Source organism: Eretmochelys imbricata, chromosome 14 (genome assembly GCF_965152235.1).
Source record: "Eretmochelys imbricata isolate rEreImb1 chromosome 14, rEreImb1.hap1, whole genome shotgun sequence".
NCBI classification, from domain to species: domain Eukaryota; kingdom Metazoa; phylum Chordata; order Testudines; family Cheloniidae; genus Eretmochelys; species Eretmochelys imbricata.
In genome coordinates, this window is record NC_135585.1 from 8,592,190 (window position 1) to 8,612,276 (window position 20,087).

General features: G+C 40.3%; 1 protein-coding gene across 3 annotated transcripts in view; it reads left to right on the forward strand.

Moving 5' to 3' along the window:
- The window catches only part of SMURF2 (SMAD specific E3 ubiquitin protein ligase 2), a 96,407-nt gene that overhangs the window by 46,626 nt on the left and 29,694 nt on the right, over positions 1-20,087 (forward strand). For all 3 annotated transcript variants that reach the window (XR_013347857.1, XM_077833027.1, XM_077833028.1), the window contains exons 4-9: positions 1,334-1,467; positions 3,895-3,960; positions 7,447-7,531; positions 10,154-10,237; positions 13,729-13,931; positions 17,962-18,046. Coding sequence is in view for 2 of the 3 variants with exons in the window: in XM_077833027.1 (XP_077689153.1) it covers positions 1,334-1,467; positions 3,895-3,960; positions 7,447-7,531; positions 10,154-10,237; positions 13,729-13,931; positions 17,962-18,046 (657 nt within the window). In the remaining variant the exon portion in view is untranslated. The remainder of the gene's footprint in view (positions 1-1,333; positions 1,468-3,894; positions 3,961-7,446; positions 7,532-10,153; positions 10,238-13,728; positions 13,932-17,961; positions 18,047-20,087) is intronic.

A 20,087-nucleotide genomic window follows, 5' to 3' on the forward strand; every position in this document is an offset into this window, starting at 1 on the left:
GCTTATAACTAGTTCTCACAGGAATCTATTTTAAGAATACACTATATTTCATATACTTATTTTTGTAAACTATTACAACTAATATTGTGCAAGTGAATTCTGGTCTTCCCTTCTGTATTTCTCCTGTGCTTTTCTGCCTCCAATACAGTTCTTAAGTTGGCATTGTCAAGGTTGATAGGCCAAAAATCTGACCTCCCTTCAGAGTTACATTTGGTGGTCTTCTGATAACTTCACTTCAAATGAATAAATAAAAAGTTTTAACCCTAATATATTTAAAAAATCTAGGATGTAGTTTTTCCTGTTTTTTGTTGTTGTTTTTTTTTTTTGTTTCTCCCAACACCCCCCACCCCCCCACCCTCCCCATACTCACAGGTATGCAACTACAGTAACGCTCTTCCCTGCTCTGCTCTGTTCTTGTATGCAGGCAGTAAAGTGAAATCTCCAAGAATCCTGCTCTGAAGGCCTGCATACAAGAAAGAAGCAGGGGGAAAGCGTTACATGAACACTTACTTGAGTACAGCTGCAATTTAAATCCCAACAGGTAGGTCCAATTTTTGGTCTGCCAGCCTTGACAGTATCATTTAAACTTTATGACCTACTGCATTAAGAACTCTTTTTAGATAAGAAGATAATACAAACTAGAATGAATGTGGGAGGGTGTACTTAGCAAGTGGTGGTAGTATCTAGATGGCTGAATTGATTTTCTTTTTGTTCAAAATTAGTTGGTAATAATCTAAACAAGGCCAGAATCTGTGAACTTGGAATGGCGCACCTCTCAGGATCTGGACCATAATTCTTAAGTTTATATTGCCCATGATAGAAGTAACTAAACAATTAGATACCAGTCATTCTCACTTTGACATATTGTCACTGTCTAGCCAGAGGGGGTTGGCAATAGCTTGATATATCCAAAATACTTGGAAAGGTTCTTTCAAAATTGCTTCCTGTAAAAATTGGTTTGCAAATAAAATGCTTCTTAGAAGTGAATTAAAAACAACCAACTGACCAACCAACAACAAACCCTTTCAGTGTTCAGATTTTCTAAAATTTGAGAAATATTCATCTGGATTTTGCAAAGTACGCAGCAAAGTGTTTTTGTAGCTCTGTAGATGCCATGTATTTCACACTGCAAGGGATCCAGCAGGTCTGAACCAAAGTATTGTGCAGTCTTTTGTAAGAGATACTGGGTCAGAGGCAAGTCTAAACCAGTGCAATTTACCACCTCCTTCTGGGCCTCCATGTCGCTTAAATTACACCCATTTAGATTTCTTAAGACCCTTGCTATTTTATCAATGTGTAACTTTGTAATGCTATTTATTTTTGCCCTTTTCAGATATATTGGGAAGTCAGATTCAATAACGATAAGTGTATGGAACCACAAGAAAATCCATAAAAAACAAGGAGCTGGTTTTCTGGGTTGTGTGAGACTTCTTTCAAATGCAATCAACCGCCTTAAAGACACTGGTTGTAAGTAGACTAAGTGCTAATATTTTGTCTCTGTTTTAGAGCACTTTTGCAAAGAGTTTTAAAAAAAAATTAAGTGGCAGCTTTGTGTATATGTGAATGTTTTGTTTTTGTTTTGCCCTTTTTAAAGCCCTGTATTTTCAGCCGGCCAGCCACTTGCAATATTTTTTCCTAGGTAAGGAAAATATGCTGAACTTAAGGCAGTGGTTTTCAGCCTTCTGTTTCCAGACTACGTATTACAACAGAAAGTTTCAAAACTCCCTCTCCTGCCCTTTTGTGTCTAGAGTGGAGGGAGTTTTGAAACTTTCTGTTGTAATATGTAGTCTGGAAACAGAAGGCTGAGAACCACTGCCTTAAGTTCAGCATATTTTCCTTACCTAGGAAACAATATTGCAATTGGCTGGCCGGCTGAAAAACCCATGACTAAGGCAATGTCTATACATACAGCACTGTAGTGGCATAGCTGTACCATTATAGCTGCGCCACTTCAGCACATCTGGTGAAGACACTCTATGCCGACAGGAGAGCTCTCTCCCATCAGCATAATAAAACCACCTCCCTGTGCAGCAGAAGCTATATTGGTAGGAGAAGCTGTGCACATGAACACTTACGTCAATGTAACTTAGGTCGCTGTGGGGGATAGGTTTTTTGTTTTTTTGTTCCCCCCTCCGACACACACACACACACATGCCTAAGCGACATGCGTTATGCTGACATAGGCTGCAGTGTAGCCACAGCCTAAGCCTATTTACTTTATGACCTCCTTGGACTTCAGCAATTTCATGAATGAAAACTGGTCCAGTCCTAAACTTGGTATGCCTTATGACTGAGCAATTATCAGAAGTATAACCCTCTCTGTCTTGTCACATATCTTACTTTCATATTTGCACAAACTTATACTGGGATGCTATTAGAGTTGTTGGCTTTATTTAACCAATAGTCAACATATCCTTATTTGGAAGGTTTAACTTCATGTATTGCAAACATATAATTTGATATTCTAACCATTCCCTGTTGTAATGAAAAACAGAGGAAAAATAGTCCTCGTACCAGCATTACTCACTTTATACCATGTTCTCTCTCCGCTATTTATGTACATTAGTGGTATCTTTGCACTGAAAGTTGACAAGATTTTTTCTATGTCCCAGTGCAACAAAAGTTTGTTGGAGGTGGATGAAATTACATAGTTAGAATCTTTAAGATAACTTGTTTCAGATGAGACCACTCAAAAGGTAGTTCAGCTTCTAGGTCTTAGAATCTCAAGTGTCCCTTTCTTAACTTTGTTGTGGCATAGTTTGGTGCTTCTGGTGCTAATTGCCCAAATTAAACTTCCTATATCAGAGCTGTAAAGGAAGACGAATTGCAGTCACTGCCTTTATTGCCTTCAAAGATATAACGCTTTTTAGAATTGTACTGTTTGGATTCCAAGTGTTTAACTTGTTTTTGTTTTAATAAATTGTACTTAAAAAAGGTGCATGAAGGGTAGCTGTAATTTGAAATTAGAGTTCTGTAGTTTAGAATTACTGCAACTTAAATTTCTACCTGTGTAGCGTGTGCCTAAATGTTAAAAGTTTACAGCAAACTTTTACAATGGTGCAGACTTACCGTTTTAAGAGAATGTTAATAAAAGTTGTACGATGCCTTTTTCTCATTATGCTAATTAACACGGACGCCACTGAAACTGGTAAGAGAACAGTAGTTGATCAATCATAAGGCATGCCTGCCACTGAACAAAGGTTGACAAACCGCTCTTGATTGAAAAAGTTGTACTTACCTGGCTGGGCCAGTCAGACTTTTTTTCCCAGGAAGTATTCTAGTCTCCCTTCAAAAAATTGGATTCTTGAAGATGAAGAAGCAACTGAATCTCTAATTTCAAGCTGTTTGTAGTTGTCTCAGTGGTTCAACACATTGCATTTTGCTTAATTGCTTGGATTTCTTGCTGTTTAGTGTCGACTACATGCTCATTTGATTGATGGTCCAGATTAGCTGTGTCTGTGTTAACGTCTCACTTGTACTAATATCAGATGCCATGAGGACAGTGAGTTATGGTGGTGGTTGTTAACCCAATGTAGGGAGCAACCAAGTTAGTTTTTAATACATGTGACCAGTCCAGTCTGACAGCACAATCTCCTGTGTTAAATGAGACAGCAGGAGGAAAGTAAGAATTGTGAAGAGGAAAGAACTTTGAAGTGGGTCAGAACAGTTTAAAATTTAAAAAAGGAATTAAATGGGTTTTTTTACTTTAAGTTTTACTTTCAATTTTAGAAGCATGAAAATTAAATGTGCTGTCTTAAGAATTTTGTTTTTTCCCCTTTCTGAATTCTAGCAATTTTAAGGTAGCCCAGATCTTGTTTTTATGGTAATTCACAATGCTCCTTAAAAACAGCAAAATATTATGTAGTTAACACTAGATATTTCCTGATTTTATAGATCAGAGGTTGGATCTATGCAAACTTGGGCCAAATGACAATGATACAGTTAGAGGACAGATAGTAGGTAAGTGTGGATTTTTTTTTTTTTAATTCAATTGGAACTTTGTCTTGAATTGTACTATCAGCTTCTAGATTGGTGTTTTCTGGACTAGAGTAACAATAATAATTCTTTTAAATTTGATTGCCAGAGGCCTTTGGCAATGGCTCCTGAATAACAAAGTGTGTGTGTGTGTGTGTGTGTGTGTGTGCACAATCAAGCTCATGCACAGAGTTATAGAGAGAAATAACAAGGTCCAAGAAAGCAAAGTAGTGCTGAACTGAGGCAAACCAGACTACAATAATACTAGTATAAAAGTTGTATAAAACACATTAAGAGAAAACTGCCTTGAACTTTGCTGTGAAGGAGGTGACAGGTGAACTCTGGGGCTAACTTCCCCTGAAAACCCAGCAAAGCTGAAATTGCTGACCTTGCTTCACGGCACCATGCAAGACATATTTTCTCTAGGTTTTGCCTAAGAGTGGATGCCTGACAAGGAGTTTTGCTATAACTGGAGTGAGTTCTTCTTTGGGATAACTTCCCTAATATATCTTTTATTTTTATGGCGCTTTTTAAAATGGTCTTGCTTCAATCTCAGCTGCTGTGCTGTGTGATTCAGGTACTTTGTTCCTAAATTATTTAAGGTTTTAAACACCATAAATAACTCCCTGAAGCAGACTCATTGGAAAATAAGCAGCCACACATTTAAGTAAATATTCTTCTTTTGCTGCATTCTGAATTTCAGTCATAGGAAGTTTAAAAGGCAGCCCTGAGTAGAGCACATTGCAATAGTTCAGCCTGGAAGTCACCACACTGTGGATCACTGTGATGGGGTCTGTATTTCTGTGGGGGAGCTGTAGTCTATGAATATTTCAGAGATGGGGAAAAAAGATTTGGGTCTCCGTGTTCAGCTCCTGGTTATAAAACCTCCAAGTCGTGTACCTGATCCACCCTGCCAGGGATCTCTACCAATAGACAAAGCAGCCAGGCAGCAAGTGAGGGTTTCCGGATGTTTGTTACCCTCCTCAAAATACTCTGTCCATTGACACCACTGCTTTATCTTAGCTAAATTTTAACCAGCTGTTTTGCCTCCGGTCTGCAGTCTTTGTGAGGTAGTAAGGTAACATCAAGACAGAGGTGATGTAATAGGATCAATGGTGAGAGATATGTCGGTATCATTAACACATTATTAATGCTTCAGTCCATGCTGACATATCAGTTTTCCATGGAGGTTCAGGCTAAACAGTAATGATGATAAAACAGATACTTGTAGCAACTCCCTTGGTGCTGGTGAAATATCCATAGCTACCGACTGAAACGTGCTTGAAAGTAGCGTTCATCTCTTCCCTGAGCTTGTGAAGTTATAAAGTGTGTTACATTGGAGCCATTGCTACTTCCCCCTGTAAGAACAGTATCTGTATGTTGTTTCGAGCTGTTAAGACACAAGGCATTTTTAAAGTTCAGTCAGTGCTGCCTTTAACTTGACGGATACTCTGCAAGATTCCAGAGGCTCCTACCTTGTTTCTGTTGAAAATTCATTGTTAATCTCCTTAAATTTTTCTTCACTAATACAATTTTGTTTCTGGGTGAATGGGTCCAGGTAAAACTAGGTACTTCTGGTATGATAGTTAAAGAGTAGAGAGATTTTTTGAATCAAAATAAATTGTAGTTAAAATGAGTTGGAAATGGAGTTAGCTTTGTAACAGGGGTGAAATAGCCTGAATTAAAGGATGGGGTAAAATTGAAAGGTAAATTATTCTATTTCAATATAATTGGTGTCTTCAGCAATTGATAGTCTAGGAAAAGAGGGACACCTTGATGTATGCCTTATGGATAAAAATCTAGGGATTCCCTGGTGAATGCCTTATAACTGAGGGCAGAGAACAGGGGGAATCTTGCCTGCGGTTACCTTTAAAGGGGGTAAAAGAAGGGTGATGCTTTTGGGTAGTGGATACAAAGGGTACCTGAACTGTGCCTTAATCTTGCAGCTCTCCTCTGTGCCATGATTTTACTTCTGATGTGGCGGTGCAGAAAAATGAGTCCTTACTCATTACAAAATAAAGCCGTCCACTAATTTTGGTCCTTACATAGGCAAAGAGGAGGCAATTGTTTAGTTTCGTTTTTGTCTGTGTGTATTGCTTGCCTACATGCAACAACATGAACTTGTAATGTGTGGGGTTGTTGCAGAATAGAGTAAATCAAGCATTTCCTTGCTCTCTAAAGAAATTAAAGGCTGTCTATATTTCTCTCTAATAAAGACCACACTCATAAAAGGTTAGGCATTAATACTGGCTAGAAATGAGGTTAATGCACACAGATACTGCAAGACTTCTTGTGTAGTTCAGCTAGTGTCCCAAAATCCTGAACTTCAACACACCTTTTGGTTCAGAACTGGGCCTCTCCTTTTCAGAGGTTGCCAATAATGTTAAATTGTCTTGTGGTTTTATGATATGGGCAAATGTCCATTTGGGTCTAGATTGAGGCCATTAAACTTATTTTTGCTTCATTTTGTGAACAAGATTTGAATGCAGGTGTCCTGAGATGAAAAGGTGCATTCATGTCACACAGCCAACAGAAAACAATCATGTATTTGGTTTCATGCTTGACTAATCTCTTTAACAACAACAAAATAAATAAAATGCAACCTGAGTGTTCAGATATTTTTATACATTGCAATGTCAGGAACGAAAATTGTCCACAAAACCTGTGATTTCATAACTTCAGTGAAAAAGCTTCTGGCCTAAAAACAACGTTTTAAAATGTTTAAGACTGTAGCATGTAATACAGTTTTAGTTTGTTTATAAATTTTTTACTGTGAGTAATAAGACTACTGTTCTGATAAATGCTTTTGAAGTAGATTTAAACATATTTAAGTTGTATATCACTGATACTTGAATGTTAGTTTACATAGATCCCTAATAACCAAAAGGTATAGTGCTCATAACATTTAAACTTTGCCTGTTTTGTGTGTTACCTTTTTTTGTGTTGAATTTTCATCCTCATTCATGGTTACTAGGAAAAAATTAAACCTTCGTGAAAATTGCATTTTCAGACCACTTAACAGGCCCAGTCTTGGTTGCTGCTTTCCATTAGAAGTGTTCCTTTTCAGTTTCTAGTTGAAGTCTGACACTGGCATTGCGCCATTCCACTTGCTATCCTAGTCATTCTGCATGGGATCAGCCACTTTGTTGTCACCAGACCAGTTGTACAGTTTTAAGCTTTGCCTAGGGAAGATAAAAATTAATTGCAATTTCAGATTTATCTTTTCTTCCCACTTTGAATTACACTTTTATTCCTAAAAGATGGGTTTTTCAAAGCAGCATGCAGAGATTTAGCTGTATGGAGCCACATATTGTCTCTGCTTAACCTTTATTAGCTATTTGGGGAGGAAGATAAAATTCAGAAAACAGTTTAACTTAGCCCTCCTCTAAGTTGTACCTTCCCTTCCAAACGTAATTGTGATTTGGATTCTGTTGCAGTATCTTTAATAATTGCCTTTTAATATTTTAATAGTAAGTCTTCAATCCAGAGACCGAATAGGCACAGGAGGACAAGTTGTGGATTGCAGTCGTTTATTTGACAATGATTTACCAGATGGGTAAGCTAACACCTATACTCACTTTACTTTTTAACCTTTAAAGTGATGAAACATCAAAGTAAAAATAGACAAATTTGTTTTTTAAATATTTGTAAACCTATCGGAGTTTTAATTTAGAAGCTAGAGACGTGCCAGTTACTGACTTAGCCTAAGTAAGTACCTTCTACAGTTATGTCTACAGTACAGCCAGGCTCGATGCTCTGAGTTTGATCCACCAGTGGTTGATTCAGCGGGTCTAGTAAAGACCCGCCAAATCGACTGAAAATTACTCTCCAGTTGATCTCTATACTCTACCCCTAACGAGAAGAGTAAGGTAAGTCGACGGGAGAGTTTCTCCCGTTGACCCCCCCACTCCCCTGCAGCGTAGACCCCGCGGTAACTTGATCTAAGGTACGTCAACTCCAGCTATGTTATTCATGTGGCTGGAGTTGCATTGCATAGGTTGACTTACCGTGGTAGTGTAGACATAGCCTTACTCAGAATGATTGCTAACGAGTGCCACCGCTAAATTGACTGCCGGTGGATTGATTGCAGAGCGTCGATCACTGCCGTAGTGTAGACCTGCCCTAATAGTTTGAGCATTGTCGATCTGTTTGCCCATTTGGAGGGCAGGAGGAGAGCATGTTATATCAGTGAATGAATGAAAGTATATACTCAAGAACCCACATCTGGTTTAAGAATTCTAGAACAGATAATTGACTTACATGAATATAATGTAAATCTAAGTGATAACTAACATTCTTGAACAGCCCTGCTTCAGCCACAAGATAATCTAAGCGGACCCAGTGCCCTAATTTTGTACCCTGTGTAATGTGAGAGCATGCCCAAAATGTCTTCTACAGAGCTGTAGAGAGGATAGAGTATTGTAAAAATGGGTCTCTCTTCTTCTCGCTTGTAAATCAAGAAAACAGTATTGTTCAAGGTCGTGGAGACTAAGTTCTTGCTGTACTTACCTGCCAAAGGCTGGATTCAGGATATTTTTTCCTTTATGAAAACTGATGAGATCAATACCTAAAACAGTTTGGGGAGTTCAGAAAAGTGTTCTGTTTTAGGTGCTTCGGCTAGCATCAGCATAGCAGAGGAAAGACAGAATTCTGAATGTGAGTCTTGGCAGGGAGAGACAGGAGATAGTTTCAATTTTCATTGAAAAATCAGTTATCGCTTGTAAGTGATAAACCACATTGTAGTGTTGCTTCAGAGTCTGAAGAAGTTTTAAGAAAATTCTAAAAAGGTATGTAAGTCACTGTTAAATATTTCCCTTCTAAATATTTCTTAGTTAATGGTATAAATGCAGAGCTAGTCTAAACCTTTGAGAGAATTTTTAATGGAAAAATAAAATAGAAAAGTCCTGTAACTTAAGGACAAATACAGTAAAAGCTTTTTTATCCGACATGTTGGGGAAATGGGGGAGTGCCTGTAAGTGAAAAATTCCAGTTAACTAAGAAGGGGGTGGGGGTGCAGAGCTGGGGGTTGGGCCATGGGAGGGAGTGCAGAGTTGGGGCACGGCACGGGATGGGGTGCAGAGCATGGGTTCTGGGAGGGGAGTTAGGGTTCTGGGAAGGGGCTCGGGGCAGGGAGTTGGGGCACAGGAGGAGTTTCAGGGTGCTGCATCCAGGAGGCGCTCACCTCTAGTGGCTCCCTGCAAGCAACGACCTGTCCCTAGGTGAAGGCGCTGCTAGGCAGCTCTGTACACTGCCCCTGCTCTGCCATGGGAGCTGCGGGGACGGCACCTGTGGGTGGAGGCAGCGCACAGAGCCCTCTAGCCACGCCTCCCCCTAGAAGCAGCAGGAACAGGTCGTCGCTTCCAGGGAGCCACGCAGAGCTAGGTAGGGAGCCTGCCGATCCAGCACCAACCAGACTATAAACCGGACTTTCTATGAAGATTAGAAATGCCGGTTTATGGAGCTTTCCGGATAACACAGTTTTTACAGTAGTAATTTTTATCAAAGGAAATTGGTGCAAAAAAGATACTGTGCATGATTGCATTTTTGTTATCACAAAAAGAGAAGTTGATTGCACCAGAGAACTTCTGGTGCTTCACATTAACTTGCTGCCCAGCATTTGTAACAGATGCCTAAATCATTAGCAGTGGTTGAACAGAATTTTAAGGAATTTATATATTTCAGAGGAAAAGGTGAAGAGAAAATATCTTGCAACAAGCTTTTTAGCTATGACATTAGGAGTAATGTTTTAGTTTACATGAGATAAGTCTGTTTACAGGATCTTTCATTTTTAATAAGTATAGATAAATTATGTTAATCCACCATATTTAATAGAAATTATATTGAAACAACAGAGTTTATTGGAAGCAGTTGCCAAATAATAAAAAACTGAGCATATCATCAAACATGAAATACTTTTATTAGGAAACTTTTGGAGTATTTGAAGTTAATTTCAATTTGAATAGTTACTGAATGTGAAGGCACAACATTGTTAATGATTTGTCTGGCTTCAAGAAGAAAGCATTTTATTAATTCTGAGAGTTGAGCTTTCACTGTTCAGCTACTATGATTGATAACAGATGATGTGTTCCTGAGTTGGCTGTTGTGTTAGAAACATTTTTGTGCCCTGGTTTCCTGGAAATATCACTCATTGCCTTATCTCTCAATGTCCGAATTCTAGTTGGGAGGAGCGGAGAACTGCCTCTGGAAGGATCCAGTATTTAAATCACATTACACGGACAACTCAGTGGGAACGACCAACACGGTAAGAAATTATAAGCCAGGCCTACAGTGGTGTTCACCTACTGATTGAAAGTACTGAGCACCCACAGCTCCCATTGGGCTCAAGAGTATGTGCTCAGCAATCCCTGAAAATCAGGCCCCAGATGGGATATATTCTCCCCCCTCCTGCTTAATCACAGGAATCATTCCAGTTAGATTTCTCTGTACTGGTCTTCATATCACTGATTTTTTGGTGGATTTCATCACTGTGGAACCCGAAGAATGCTAGTCTTTACACAGTGGGCTTTATGAAAAAGGGATTCTGACTGGTTGACAAATGTCTGCAGATATGCTATAACTATATGGGTCAGAACTCTTAAGCTGATTGTTACAAATATGTAACCAGTTTTTGAAATCAGTATAGTCAGCTCCAGTTACAATAGCAGTCAAATCTGTCAACCTTCATTTCCTCAAACCAAGTGGACTTCTGCTATTATCTAAGCCGTAAATAGTCTCTGTGCATTTTATTCTGGAGCTTTTTGCAGACCCTCTGTGTCTTCTCTTCCTTCCTCAATAGCCCTTATCCTTTGGAAAATTCACTGTGCATAAGGAATAGATGAGCAAATGACCTGCACTGTTAAACTTTCAGTTCTACTATATGCCTGCATTTCTCAATTGAAAGTACTGGCTATTTAATAATTTTATTTATGAATTTATATTTTCTTGATTATATAAAAATGTCTATCCTAAGGTCTAGACACACAAATGTGTCCCTAGTTTTGTACTGTGGAATGTGTGGGTAGACTGTTGTGCCTATATGGATCCCCATTTGACACATTGGAGGTTCTAGAGTAGCAGCCGTGTTAGTCTGTATTCGCAAAAAGAAAAGGAGTACTTGTGGCACCTGCATCCGATGAAGTGAGCTGTAGCTCACGAAAGCTTATGCTCAGATAAATTTGTTAGTCTCTAAGGTGCCGCAACTCCTTTTCTTTTTATTGGAGGTTCTGTGAAGGATCATTGTATGAACCCATAATGTTTATAACTCTTCTTCACCAACCCAAACAATCAGGACCAACAATTTCTACCTCACTTGTCCCATTTACACTATCCTCATCTGACACCCTTCTCAAAACATAATGGGGGACGGACAGACAAGTCTTGTAGGATACCCTGAAGTTCCATATGCTCTAATCCCTCCACTTACCCCAGTGACCCCATCCCATCTCCTGATCTCTTTTTTGCATCCACTTCTGTCGTGCTCTTCTCCTTACCCTCTCACTGTCCTCTGGCTCTTCCCTCCCCCCCCAGCCCCGACAAACATCTCTCCCATCTTAAAAAAAAAAATATGTATCCTTGGCCTCACTTTGCCTCTCCAGCTACCACCCTGTCTTCCTTCTCCCTTTCATCTCTAAGCTCATTGAACATGCTGTTTACAATTCTTGCCTGGAGTTCCTCTCCTCCAATTCCATTCTAGACCCTTTCCGTTCTGTCTTCTATCCCTTGCATTCAGCTGAAACCACTCTCGACAAAGCCTTTAATGTCCTCCTTCTTAGCTAAAGCTCAGAACCGCCACTCCATCCTCCTCGACTTGTCAGCCACCTTTGACACAGTTTACCATGCTTTTCTTGAACTCTGTACTGCTTTGGTTTCCTTGACTCCGACCTCTTCTGATTCTCCTATCTCTCTAATTACTCCTTCAGCGTGTCCTTTTGGAGGATCCTTCTAATCCTCCCTCCAACTTTCTGTGGTCGTTCGGAGGTCATCGTCTTCTTGCTTTACACTTTTTTTGTCTCTGGGTAATCTCATCCACAAACACAAACTCAACCTTCATCTCTATGCTGATGACTCCCAGATCTACATCTCTTCTCTGGAACTGTCTCCTTCTCTCCAAACTAAAATCTGGGCCTGTGTCTCTGACATCACCTTGTGGATGTCGAGCTGCCAGCTCAAGCTAAACATGGCTAAAACAGAGCTCCTAATTTCCCCCACCCCCAAAGTCCTCCCTGCCACCTCCTTTCTCGATCACAGTGGACAACACCAGCATCCTGCCTGTCACTCCCTGGGCTTGTAACAAGGCACCCTCTGCGACCCAGATCTCTGTCTAGGTCCTCACATCCATGCTATGTCTAAATCTCACTGATTGTTGTTCTGCATAACACCAGTAAGTTATGGCCTTTTCTATCCATTCACACAGCTAAAACTTTCATACAAGCCCTCGTCATCTTGCGTCTCTCTTACTGCAATATCCTTCTTTCTGGCCTTGACAAATGCAATCTTGCCCCACTCATATCTGTTCAGAATGCTGCTGCAAAGATCATTTTCCTAGCTTGTTGCTTTTATTATGTCGCCCTTCTCTTTGAATCCCTTCACTGGCTCCCCCTTCTCTATTGTATCAAACATAAGCTGCTTGTATTTACTTTTAAGGCCCATCATAGTCAATGCTCACCCTACCTGTCATCATTCATTTGCTATCAAGCTGTCAGTGCTCACCTCCTGTCAGCCCAGGATTTCAACCTCCATTGCCCACTTATTTTCAAATAGACACTTGTGTTACCCATGCACTTGGGAGGAGCACCCCATTAACATCAACATAGCTATCTCATTATCCACTTTTAAATCCCACCTGAAAAATCTTTTGTCATGATTCCTACAAAATACTTGACAATAGTTAAGCTGCTAATGTGCGTGGACTGCTGCCTATTGTTCTGACTAATATTGTCCTATTGTTTACTTGTGCGTATCTATCCATCTGTTGTCTCTTGTCTTATAATTAGATTGTAAGCCCCTTGGGACATGGACTGTCTTTTTTTGTTTGGTGTCTGAACAGTGCCTATTGCAGTGGGGGTCCTGGTTTATGACAAGGGCTCCTAAGCATTATGGAGATGCTCAAGTGATGTCTGACCAAGGGTGAAAGTTCCAGAGCTTCAGGCCCCTCACTAAAAATACCGTACTGCCAGCCCCCGTTCCTCCCCCTTTTTTTTTAAAGTGTGTGGCGAGGTGCTAAATCAAGTGCTTCACATGATCTAGACTGCTGCCGCAGCAGAGAGCAGCAGTCTTTAAGGTAGGCAGAACCCATAATAATTTGAGCTAAAATGAATGCCCTGAGTTGCATCTGGAAGCTAGTTGACAGCCAGTGCTTATCAGAGAGCACAGGCATAACGTGCTTCCAGCAAGAAGCGCTGCTAAGCTAGTGGATTGCTACATTCTGCACTAACTAATGTTTTCAAATGGTCTTCAGATGTAACCCATGTAGAGGACACTGGACAAATGTATGACTAGCTTAGCAAAGTCTACATACAAAAGAATAGTTTGCTGCCTTATCAAAGCAGTCTTTGACACAGCGGATACCTGAACATTTCTCACCTGTTTTATGAAATTAAGACTTAAACATGAGTGACTATTTCCTGCACTTTTAGTGACTGATGCTTTTATCTATTGTATGTAAATGTTGTTTCATAAAGGATAGACGTGGTTGGAGAGAATAATTTCCTTGGTTACAAAAGGCAGTAACCTTATCTCATTACCTCTCAACAGACCAGCATCTGAATATTCTAGTCCAGGCAGACCTCTGAGCTGCTTTGTGGATGAGAACACCCCAATTACAGGAACAAATGGTGCGACATGTGGACAGTCATCAGATCCCAGACTGGCAGAAAGAAGAGTCAGGTCTCAAAGACACAGGAATTACATGAGCAGAACACATTTACATACTCCTCCTGACCTGCCTGAGGGATACGGTATGTGAGTTAAAAAATAGCGTGACATTATTCCAGTCCTTTAAGAAATTAGGTAAATGGGGTTCCCTCTTCCCCTGCTCTTTGTAACTTTTTTTGATCCTCTTTCTTTGATAACTGGTTTAAAATGCTGATCTGTCTGGGGTCTGCACAAAGTCTTAAATTTAAGATTGGACTTCAGATGATAGGCTTATTGTAAAGCAGTCAAAAATTCTGTGAGGGAGGATGGAGCACATTTTCTCATTCCATTGTTCCTGTGTTTGTTCTCTGGACAATTTAGTGACATTTCTATAAATGGGAAATAAATACTTCCCTGCACTGTTTCACAATTAGGTGAAGAAATGTGCCAAATGGAAACCATTAGTGAAGGGCAGACAAAAATGGTAACTGCATTTGGAGCTATTGAATTTTTCTTTAAGATTTTTGCTATTCCCAGAATATGTATTTGTTTCCATAGTAGATTCTTACAAGCGTGCACTTAAGTGATTGGACATGTACCACATGTATTAATCTGCAATTGAGCATACATGTTCAATGGTCAAATGGGCAAACTTAGGTATGATTTGTGGTTAAGTTAAAGAAAGGACTTTGATACATTTTATAAGCTCTTTATCAAGATTAATTTAAATTTAAAAGCATAATTCGATTCTCTTACCTTCTATACCTAAATTAAAGTGGGAAGGTTTATTTGTGCCTTAAGAGGGGAGGGAGAAACTCTTGCAGTTTTTAATCTTGCAGCACAGAGCTCAGTATGTGGGCAAAACTCTAACTGCAGTGGGAGTTGGAACAGGCCATATACCAGCATTTTGGAAAGTCCTCCCTTATATTTCGTTAGTGTGTAGATGATGGATGATAAATTGCAAGTTAAGAACTAGAAAGGAGGAAGCCTGGTGCCAGTAGAAACGTACATTACAATAAGATTGATTAGAAAGAGGCTGGAAAATCATGGAACTCGTTAAAAATCATATGGCTTTCCCCCCACAATTTACAGAGGTTCACCTACTTTGTTTCCATAGTATTTAAAAAGGAGGCCATCACTACTACATCCTAAAGCAGTTCAACCTAGTGGATAGAGTATTGGGCCGGGACTCAGAAGGTCTGGGTTCTGAGGATGTTGTGAAGGCCAAGACTATAGCAGGGTTAAAAAAATAACTAGATAAGTTCATGGAGGATAGGTCCATCAATGGCTATTAGCCAGGATGGGCAGGGATGGTCATAGACTCCAACTTCCCCTCTGCCCTGCAGGTGCTGCCCCCCCCGGCCCCGCCCCTCTACCCCCTTGCCCCACCTCCCCTTTCCCCAAGTCAAGGCCCTGCCCTGCCTCCTTACCGCCTCCTTCCCTGAGTGCGCCACGTCCCCACTCCACCCTCTCCCTTGAGGAAAGTCCTAAGCGCCACCAAACAGCTGTTAGGCCGTGGGCGGGAAGCGCTGCGAGGGGGAGGAGTAGGGACGCAGTGCGCTCGAGGGAGGAGGAGGGGATGGGGGTGTGGGGAGCTTGGCTGCCGGTGATTTTTCCCACGGAGTTGGCATTTATGGGGATGGTGTCCCTAGCCTTTGTTTGCCAGATGCTGGGAATGGGTGACAGGGAATGGATCAGTTGGTGATTACCTGTTCTGTTCTTTCCATCTGGGGCACCTGGCATTGGCCACTGTCGGAAGACGGGATACTGGGCTAGATGGACCTTTGGTCTGACCCAGTATGGCCATTCTTATGTTCTATTCCTGGCTCTGCCACTGGAGTGCTGGATGACCTTGGGCAAGTCTGTGCCTCAGTTTCCCCATCTGTAAAATGGGGATAATGGTACCGCAAAGCACTTTGAGATCCACTTTTAACTGAATTGTCTCGTTAGACTGACTTCACACTTGGTAAGGCAACTCACATCTTTTCATGTATTTGTACCTGCTCCTATATTTTCCACTCCATGCATCTGATGAAGTGGGTTCTAGCCCATGAAAGCTTATGCTCAGATAAATTTGTTAGTCTCTAAGGTGCCACAAGGACTCTTCCTTGTTTTCACTGTGTAAGAGTGGAGTGGTGTTGTTACACTTTGATCGTGTCACATTTGGTCAAGTAAGCTATAGTGGATGACATAAGTAGTTAACGTCTGCATGTGATCTTAGAATCATAGAATATCAGGGTTGGAAGGGACCTCAGGAGGTCATCTAGTCCAACCCCCTGCTCAAAGCAGGACCGATCCCCAACTAAATCATCCCAGCCAGGGCTTTGTCAAGCCTGACCTTAAAAACTTCTAGGGAAGAAGATTCCACCACCTCCCTAGGTAACGTATTCCAGTGTTTCACCACCCTCGTCGTGAAAAAGTTTTTCCTAATATCCAACCTAAATCTCCCCCACTGCAACTTGAGACCATTACTCCTTGTTCTGTCATCTGCTAAAAAAATCTTGTGCCTCAACATTTCCTAAAATCAAGTGCTTTTAGCTATACAATAGATTTAATTGCACTTCATGAAGTTTCAGTTTTTAAAATTGGTAGACTTCTGGCACAACTGAACAAGCCCTTACCCATGTGGCTAGAACAGATACTCACACCATTGTAAGTGTAGCTGGCCAAGTTGACTCCATCTCTCATAATACCTATAAAAACACTTAAACTCAGAGATAATACTGTAATCTCATTAAATATATAATCTTTTTAGTGGAAGTTTTTGCATTTGATGTGGTATTCCTCATTATCTAGAGGCTTTTATAGGACACTACCAGCTGGTAGTAGAGACATACCTATGTCATGGATAATAACTTGTTAATTACCTAGATATCTGGGTCAAGGACATCTGAATTGACTCTTTAGGGAAGTGGAACATTTTAAAGTAAAACATGGAATATTTAGTAGCTGCTTTGAATTTATGCTTTTTTTTTTTTTAAAGGCTGCATTCTCGTCAAATATTGTATCCAGACTTAATCTTTCTAGTGTACACTTAGGGGAATATTGGAATACTTTTATTTTAGACTACTTGAGAAACTTTACCACATTTGGTAGTTCTGGAAGGCTGGTACAAAGACTGTTTTCAGACATGTTTCCACATTGTTCAGTTGCTGGTATAACACTACGCTTAGGCTTCGTCTGCACCACGCAGCTTTTAGCGACACGGCTGTGCCATTACGGCTGTGCCATTACGGCTGTGCCGCTATAAGGCACGCGGTGTAGCTGCTGTTTGAGGGCAGGAGAAAGCTTTCTTCCTGACACACAACTTCTACCTCCCGTGAGCGGTAGCAGCTTTGTTGGCAGGAGAGAGCTCCTGCCAACAAAGTGCTGTTCACACCGACGCTATTTGTCTGTAAAACTTTTGTCGTTCGTGGGGGGTGTTAAACACCTCTGAATGACAAAAGTTTTGCCGACAAAGTTCCAGTGTAGACAAAGCCTGAGACTCTCTCTACATCGGACTTTTACTCCCGTTTATAACCATGTAATATGTGTTAGTTTAGTGTTTGTAAAATGTGTGCTATTCTAGAGTTTAGGCACTGCCCTAAAGGAAATAAAATCCCAGTATTGTTGAGGCTTTATTATGTAATCCCAGATGTAGACACAATTCCAGAAGAAACTGAAACCTTTGTCTCATAATAGACTCCTGTAAACTGCAAAGAAAAGATACTGCTCTCCTATCCATATCTACAAATTTGTAGTATTTTCCCAAAACTCTGAGACTGTAGAAAAACCATTCCATGCCTCTCGCAAAAACAAATATCTAAAAACTGTCAGACTGCCAATTTTCAAGGCTTGCTACTATGCTAATTGACTCTGATTTGGATTTCTTAGTTGGACGCCACATGCAACCTGCTCAGCCTGCTGTCAGGAAGCCTAGCTCTCTGCATGTTAATCCAATGACAGTACCTAGAAACCCTTCCATGTAAAAAATCTGTTTGTTTAACCACATTTTTAGAGCATCTCGTCTTTTGAGCAGGGCTGTTTGTCTATAACCTTGTAGTATGAGCTGAATTACTTTTTTCTTTTCCTTTTTCCTTTCATGCATGTCTATCTTTTTGGTTGTTCTTATATTTATTTTATCTCAATTAACAGAGCAAAGGACAACTCAGCAAGGTCAGGTCTATTTCCTGCATACTCAGACCGGTGTAAGCACATGGCATGACCCAAGAGTACCAAGGTAAGAAAAGAACTCACATGTCTTTATTGTTATATGAAGTCTTAAATTAAACAGGACTCTCTTAAAATTGCTTGTCCTCCAATATTGCACTGTTTAATGTTACTTAAGAGAATATGCAGACTGGCTTGGTAGATGAAACACCCCTCCGCCCCCCCCTTCAATCCCACCCCTCCACAGCAATCCAGCTTGTCATCTTAACATAAGCCACTCAACAAAATAAATGACACCCCTTGCATCAAAAACTAAGACTTCAAAGAATTCTTCAATAATAGAAAGTCTCAGAGAACAAATTAAACTGTTTTTATGAAAGAAAGTATAGTACCTAATGGTGTTAGTATCAGATATAGCCCCAATGATTATAACCAAGTCTGGCTTTTTATCCCTAATAAAATAATGGAACACACAGTAGAAGATGGAAAAATCACTAAGGCTTTGTCTAAACTACACAGCGTAAACTCAGTTTGTCGGCGCTTTTGCTGACAAAATACTTCCACCCTCTATGAGCGGAGTTCTCCTGCTGACAACGCGAGCATTCACACAGGCACTTGCCATGGCAAAACTTTTGTCTTTTGGGGGCGGGGGGGTTAAGCACCTGTGAACTGCAAAAGTTTTGTTGTTCAATTGGCAGTGTAGACAAAGCCTTAATACGTAGGGCTGGCTCGTCAAAAATTCTCAGCTCCCGCTGAGAGAAATGGGAGCTCCCAGAAGCTCAGCAACCTGGCTTCTGCCTTTAGGTACCTAAATGAGAACTGAACTCAAATCTGGCCTATAGAAGATAACTGAACCATGAAAATTTAGCAACATAAATTTAAGTGCAAATCTTGTCAGACAAACTGGATTATATTTTATTTGCAGACAAGCCTGGGAATTTAAATTCCTAACTGTGCTGGACATTAAAAATTGTGGATTTAACACACATTGGTTTTATGGCTCATTACAACAATTTTAACACATTCTGCTGCCTACTCACCTTTCTTTGCCCTATGACTGCAGAGGTGCTAAGTGCCCACTTCATTTTAAGTGGTCTCCTAACCACCCCTTGTGTTTAACAATCTGTCCCACCTTATATTTAGCTGCAACACTCTCGGGTTACCTTCTGCAGATTTGAGGAAGAGCTCTGTGAAGCTTGAAAGCTTGTCCTTTTCCAACAATAGAAGTTGGTCCAATAAAAGATATTACCTGACTTATCTTGTGGCTCTGGGTTATTTTGTTGACAGAATAAAAAAAATTGAAGAGAATATGGTGGATGTCTTGTTTGTTAATTTTTAATAATGCATTGGATACAATATCTTATGGTCTCACAATCAAAATAATTCAATTTGGCTTGGGTATGAATACTAACCCATGGTTTAGAACTAGCTGAAGGACTGTAAATAAAAGGGTAATGAGAAATGACAGTTTTTGAAGCTGAGAAAGACGTGTAGTGTATTACTTCAGGATTAGGAGTTACATCCCTTTTCATTAAATATCTTTCTTTAATGATCTGGAAGAAGGGAGCAGGCAGCACATATATGAAATGTAAGCATTACACTAATTTGGGAGGAGATATTATGAACACCACTGAGGACAAGGCACTAATACAAAGGGACTTAGATGTGTTAGAAAGGGATGCTTGAAACAGCAAAATATTATTTAACTTGGAAAATGTAAGCCAATTTGTTTTTGTAAAAAAGGTAACTTGCAACATTGATATTCAGTGGGATATAGAAGTCATGAAAATGGTGGGATACACCTAGAGGTGACCATGGACAGCGTTTGTAATAGTCAAAAAGATCCAGTGTAAGGCTGTGTGTACAGGGGTATTGTATAGTGGAGCCAAGAGGGAATACTCGGACTGTTCCTCGGATATGGTAGTTAGTTCAGGGCATCTCATTACCCAAAGACAAATGGGTAGGAGTACACACAAGAGAACCAAAGTGATAAAAGGGCTAGAAGGGACTGACTTGATTCTTTACACACAAAAAGCTAATGTGTACAGCTTAGCTAACCATTTAAAAGGGAAGATTAATCTGAAGTGGGCAAATATCAGGAGGAAGGGGAA